The sequence below is a fragment of the Condylura cristata genome, unplaced genomic scaffold (assembly GCF_000260355.1).
Source record: "Condylura cristata isolate star-nosed mole 26May11 unplaced genomic scaffold, ConCri1.0 scaffold00030, whole genome shotgun sequence".
Taxonomy (NCBI): Eukaryota; Metazoa; Chordata; class Mammalia; order Eulipotyphla; family Talpidae; genus Condylura; species Condylura cristata.
Genome location: NW_004567131.1, coordinates 20,714,273 through 20,720,684, shown reverse-complemented (window position 1 = coordinate 20,720,684; position 6,412 = coordinate 20,714,273). Strand labels below are relative to the sequence as shown.

Sequence of the window (6,412 nt, the reverse complement as noted above, 5' to 3'; positions counted from 1 at the left end):
CTTTCCAGTTTAAAAATTTCTATCCATTGCCTCTATCTTTGGTGTCACTGTCACCAATAAACAGTATACAGATCAGAAACTAATTACTGTTTCCAGTCAGAAAAAGGTAAATCAACACCACTTCTTTAAAAAGAAAAAAAAAAGAGATTAAAAACAGTCTCATGATCCCACAATATTCTGAAATGCCATGCTAAAATGTAATGTTTAAAAGGGAACATCATGGGCCCTCCCTGGTGGTGCAGCGGGTTAAAGCACAGCACTAAGAAGCTTAAACCACTTCCGCATGAGTTCGATTCCCGCCTGCCCCGGAGGTGACCACATGGCGTGGCAGACCTCTCCTGACCCGCCTGCTGCTCCCCTCAGCAGTGTACTTCGTCCATCTGCCTGTTCTGATCCCCACTATCCCTGATGAATCCTCTCACCCTCTGCATCTCTGGATTGTACCCCAGTTCTGTATGAATAAATAAATAAATCTTAAAAAAAAAAAAAAAAAGAGAACATCATCATTTTCTATAATCACACCAAAAATTTAGCTGCTGTATGCTGGTCTGATGACAGCTAGCAGTATGCAGAGGCTAACAGAAAGATATAACATACATATGTTTAGTTTGCAATTAGTCAAGGAAGTTTCAGTTTAATGTGAAACTGAAATACAGACAACAGAATGCCTTCATGTAAATATGCTACAACTTTGTTCTCTTGCAGATTAGGATAGTGTAGTTATCTTAAATTTACACAAAACATTATGAAACATGGTAGTTGTTCATGATTAAAATAAAACAGCAATGTAAATTAATTTAACAGTGTTAAATATATTCACATGATCACCACTGTGATTTAAAATGGCCACTAATGAAATTACACATCAATATATATGTACATAACATATGCCACAACAGTTTCTGTAAGTTTGACTTTTTTGCAGATCAGATAAGTTTATGAGACAAATAATCTTACATCAATTCTTTCATAATATGAAAGGAATTAAATGTTTTAAGTAGCTTCATTCCTCCAGGGACTGGGGGGAGGAGGAGAGGGAACAACTCTAAAAAGTCAGTGCAAATTGAAGAGAGATCTACCTTCTTGAATATCTGAACTTGTTGACCAAGATAGATTCCTATAAGCTGAGGATTAAACAAATCTTAAGATATTAAACAATCTCACTGCGTTGTTGGTGACAATTAGCAGATATCTGTCATAAAGAGAAATCCCAAGTCCTATAGCAGAGCCTTCTGAGAATATGGTTGTTGTGGCTGAGGTGGCTGTTGACTGCCTCCTGGCTGAGGCAGTGCTGATGATGTCAAATTATAGTTTGGCACTTGGGACATAGTTCCTGCATTCTGATAGATAGTGACATCAGCAGCAGCAGCAGCAGCAGCTGGTGGAGGGCTGTATACTGAAGCCTGGTTGGGATATGTACTTCCTTGAACAGAACCAACCATTGTGCTGTGGAGGGTAAGAAACATTCAGTTAGATAGACACTGACTTATATACACAGTTAAACAGGAAAGCTATTTATTAAACTTTCATTTGCTCAATCCATTCAATAACTATTAAATATCTACAATGTGACAAATAGTGCCATTTTAGATGATTCAAAGAAGTTCTAGGATGTTAAATGGTAATAACTGGTATGAAGCAGTAGGAGGACCAAGAATACTTGCAACAAGAAATTTCAGTCAATTGGGTCTTACAGATAAGGCAACATTTAAAAAGAGACTTTTAAAAAATGAGGGAATGAGTCATAATGAATACCTGGGGGAGGAAGCTTTATTGGGCAAAGAATACTGCAAAGTACAGTGGAGTGTGAGAAGAGAAAATGCCAGAAATCTCCTAGAAATAATAAAGAGACTACAATTGCTGAAACAGAGTAAGTAAAGCAGAGAGTGGCATTAGGTAAAGTGACAGAATTAAGGGGAAGAGGAGTCTTGTAACTTAGTGCCTTGTAGACCATGTAAGGATTCTGGTTTATCTGATTGTAATGGAAAGCCACTTCTTGGTTTGGGAGAGAAGGGGGATGTGACTTTGACTTAGTTTAATAGGCTGTCATTCTGGGACAAGGACAGAAGTCTGGATACCAAACTGGAAGCAATTACAACCATTCAGGTGTGAGCTGACAAGCAGCTAGTCATGGTAGACATGGAGAAGAGGGTAATGTAGGGTCAGACTCTCAAGGCAATGCCATCAACATTTACCAACAGAAGGAAGTGTCAAGAATGCCTCAGGTTTTAGAAATGAGTAACCGATGGAATGGCCACCTCTGCAGATAAGGATTAACAACTAGGGGAGGAAGAAACAGCACAATTTTGGATGTCAAGGAGATGTACAGGAGATGCACAAGAAAAAGACAATCAAGAGGAAGCCAACTATTACAGTCTTACTGTGAGTCTGCCTACTAGCCAGTGGGCAATTTGAAGTTAAAAGACTGTAAATCACACTTGCTTCCTAGGTATCAAATGGAAGCACTAAAAAGAAACTGCCTACCGTAAACAACCACAAGAAAAACCCACACTGACCACAACAAAAACCCACACTGACCTTCACTTGTAACTAGAAAGCGCCAATATCTGCTGTTAACTGCAAATACAATGCACACATGTATCAAGTATACTTTTCCAAGCTCAATTCACATTTCTTCTAAATTTTTATTCTCCATTTCCTGTTACCGTTATTCTCGTCTTCCCATTTATGTACATACATACACGCATACACACACCTTCCCATAACCTCCACTTGACACCACAAACAGGAATTCATATCTGGTATCAGAGATGTATCTATCATGGATTTTCTTATGGTTACAGATGAACAAGACAATTTAAAAGTCTCAACAGCACTAAATTCAAGTAATAATCAATAATCAAATTACTTAGGATAAGAAGCCTGAGTCTGCTGATTAGGAAGGGCTTGGTTTGCAGGTGGTGGAACTGCTCCTTGGCTGAGAGAAGACAGTTGTTCTGGGGGAAGACTGTAGGTCTGGAGGTGGCTCATCTGTGCATTCCCTGCCACCATGTAAGCACCACTCTGAGGAGGTCCTGGGTAAACCTAAAACAGTTAATGATAAAGTAAATTAGATTTCTTAGGCATCTCAAACTTTCCTTGAGAAGCATTTAGTTAGAAAAAGAACAATCATATATATGCAATCTTTTTAAAAAGTGAGTTCTGTTGATAGGCATTTAAAGAAACACTTTTCGGTGAAGTGGGTTTTTGAATTTTTGTTAAGGCAAACACTGGTTAATTTCATGTTTATGTCCATAGATAAGCAGCAAAGGAACTCATCTAGAAACTTTATACTAATATGATTTCTCTTTCCATGTTAATATTTTAAGTACTACCTTAAAAAGAATACCAAGGAATGTTTAGGAAGTCTATTCGAACTATTGTTTTATATCACTGGACTTCATTTGTTTATTAAATTTCCTAACTTGCAATTTATTGAACATTCTGCAAACTGTCTAACTTAGATGTCAAAAACTTACGGGTAAAGATTCAGATACTAGATAATTTAGGCTTTGTAGCCAAATACCGCCTGCCTATGTAGAAAGCAGACACAAAACAATGCACAAAGGAATTAAGAATAATTGCATCCAATACCTGCTTATCAAAATAACAAGTGGAAGGCTGGATTTGGTCCTTGGTCGTTGTTTCTGAATCTAAAATCTGTACTTGTTTTAATCTAGAGAAATTGAAGGCTTAAGTGCTCAAGATGTTCAACACACATACATTTCAATTTTCTGTAATATTCATTAGATCTTTCATTTTCACAAATTTAAAAAGAGAACATCAGGTGTTACAATAGTAAAAGGAGAAAAGACAATTACATTGATACTTCTGTTAAACTATAAGGAGACTTATAAATCATAATTCAATCGGTCCTTATTATAAACCCAGTTACTACAGGCCTTTTAAATGCATTTTTCTGTGTAATTCACAAATTGAACGCACTAGTTTTATTTTCTGGTTCAAAGTGGTGATCAAGACTCCAGAGCAGGTGTCACTACATCATCAAATCCCTTATTTTTTAGGCCTATCTGTTCACCACTTTATTTCAGGGAAAGCAGATATTCTAAAAAATTAAGTCTGAAAAGGTCTGTACCACTCTACATGAATAAAATAGAGTGCCAAACTAATTACTCCCTGCGTCTTGAACTTAGTAAAATTGTAGAAAGCAATTATTGAACAGTTGCGTGGGGTGGAGAGAGGGAAAATGACTAAACATGGTATGTAAAACATTGAGAAACCTCTAGACCACAGCATCTCACTAAAATGGAAAGCTATAAATATAAATATTACTGTAAAAATAAAAATTTTTAGAAAATATACTAGGTACATAAAAATTACCTTAGCAAGATAAGGACTAGAGAGACAAAAACTACCTTAAACCACATAATTATATATGAAGCTTTAAAACAGATGTTTGGGCCTCATTCCTAAAGACTGGTTCAACAGGGGAGGGGTATTTTTAAGCCTGGTTATTCTGTTGCACACCCTTTCCGAAACAAAAAGAAACAAAAATTTTAACCAAAGGACTACTGGTACAACTAGTGCATTTATATACTTCATTTGTCAAGTAAAAAATTCTTCCACACAGTAATAAAGTTTCACATTTACAAAAACAACCATTCCAAACAGTCTTGAGTTTTGAAAAGCTTACCTGAGAACCTGAAACACCAGAGGACTGCATGTAATACTGCTGAGTTTGTAATTTTGCATACATGGAATACATCGGATCTTCATTCATTAACTTGGTATACAAGGAAAGTGCCTCCATCACTTTAACGTTAAGCTCTGACAGTTCTGAATGTTTTCTGAAACATTTAAATGTTAAGAGTTCTAATGAGACAGCAAAAATCAAAAAGTCAAAAAATGATGAAAGGCAATGCTATTAAAAATTTAAACTTGTGACAAATATTTTAGCTCTGAGACCATCAAAATGGTTCTCTAAGGGTTAGGTACAGGTACTATGCTAGGGAATTCTAGCTTTTGTCATATATGATTTTACCTCAAAGTATCTAGATTTCCCAATATATAGGTTATCTGTGGCCTCTGCTGCCACTTATGCAAACATGATAATAGCTGGCTTACCTTCATTTTAAAAAATGATTAAAAAAATGATCAGCTATGTCTTTACACACAAAAAAGGTCAGGTCTAATTTTAATTTCCACAGAGTAAAATAACAAGTGAATGAGAACTGGTTGCTCTGGCATTTTTTTTTTTAAGGCCAGCTCTACTCCAGTATACAATTTAGAGAGAACTCCAGGGAATTCAATATACAATACTGACACAGTTTATATTCTTACCTATCAATATCTTCCAACTTTTCATCAATGAGAGGTCCCATCTGGTGACACATTGCTGAGAAAAAATTTGAAAAAATATTAGAAAATGCAGCAAATGAAAAAAGACCTTCAGCAGATATTGCTGTAGTAGCAGCATTAAAGAATCTATTTTGAAGCAATAAAAAATTAGGTGAATTTACCTTAGCCTAAAGAACAAATTTAATTCTTGAAGTAAGATTATTTTAAAGTAATTTGTGGCTACTTAAAGTATTGCTATCCAAAATTTAATGTCTGTTTCTAAAATGCTGAATATTTAATTTAGATAGAAAAGTATAAGAATTAAAATTTTACCAAAGGTTTAAATTGCATATAAGAGTAAGTCTGGGCCACAGAAGAATGGGAAATGTCAGCCATTTTTAATGTCATTCTCAATTTTATTTAAATGAAAAACTATTGTGTAACAGAACACTAAATAAAATTATTCTTTGTTCTCAAGGTAAACAGAAAGCAAGGTTTACCTTCAAGGTGAAGTAACTCTGGAAGATCTGGCTGATCATCGCTGGGATCTGTACTTTGCAACATCTGCAGCAATTGATCCATTTTATCCTAGAAGAATTTTTAAAGAGTTACTATCAAAAACAACCATTATGCAACAGATTATGAACTTCTGCAATTTATAATTACAGGGTTTTCAATTTTGCTTTTATGTATATAGTACTCATGTATTTTCCTTAACCAAGGTTAAATATTTTTGTAATGCTAACAGTAATTCTCTTAATAAGGAAAAGAGAACCACATTTGAACTTCCAATGTGTGAGTTCTTCAGACTCATGTCATAGTAACAGATTTCTGTATCACTTCATTTGGAAGCAGAAGCCAAGCCATGCTAACAGGTGTAACATCTCTTGCAAGATGGCATTACTTATGACTAACAACTCAGTTATTTATTCCCCACTATGGAACACAGCAGCTGTTCAAGCAAGGCATAACTCAGCCATATTACAGTTTTTTTCTAACTAGGGGAGTAAAGATTTATACTCCATTTTATTTACACCAATATTTCCATTTGTCACAAAAAGAAGGAAGAAGATTTTGAAGGGTTTGCTAATCTCATACAGTGGAAAGGTAGGAA

General features: G+C 35.4%; 1 protein-coding gene across 1 annotated transcript in view; it reads right to left on the bottom strand.

Moving 5' to 3' along the window:
* Window positions 1-434: 434 nt before the first annotated feature.
* The window catches only part of STAM (signal transducing adaptor molecule (SH3 domain and ITAM motif) 1), a 50,510-nt gene continuing 44,532 nt past the window's right edge, over window positions 435-6,412 (bottom strand). The window contains exons 10-14 of the mRNA XM_004691279.2: window positions 5,799-5,886; window positions 5,302-5,356; window positions 4,655-4,808; window positions 2,870-3,045; window positions 435-1,446 (exon numbers count right to left, since the gene is read on the bottom strand). Coding sequence (XP_004691336.1) covers window positions 1,218-1,446; window positions 2,870-3,045; window positions 4,655-4,808; window positions 5,302-5,356; window positions 5,799-5,886 — 702 coding nt within the window. The 3' untranslated portion in view covers window positions 435-1,217. The remainder of the gene's footprint in view (window positions 1,447-2,869; window positions 3,046-4,654; window positions 4,809-5,301; window positions 5,357-5,798; window positions 5,887-6,412) is intronic.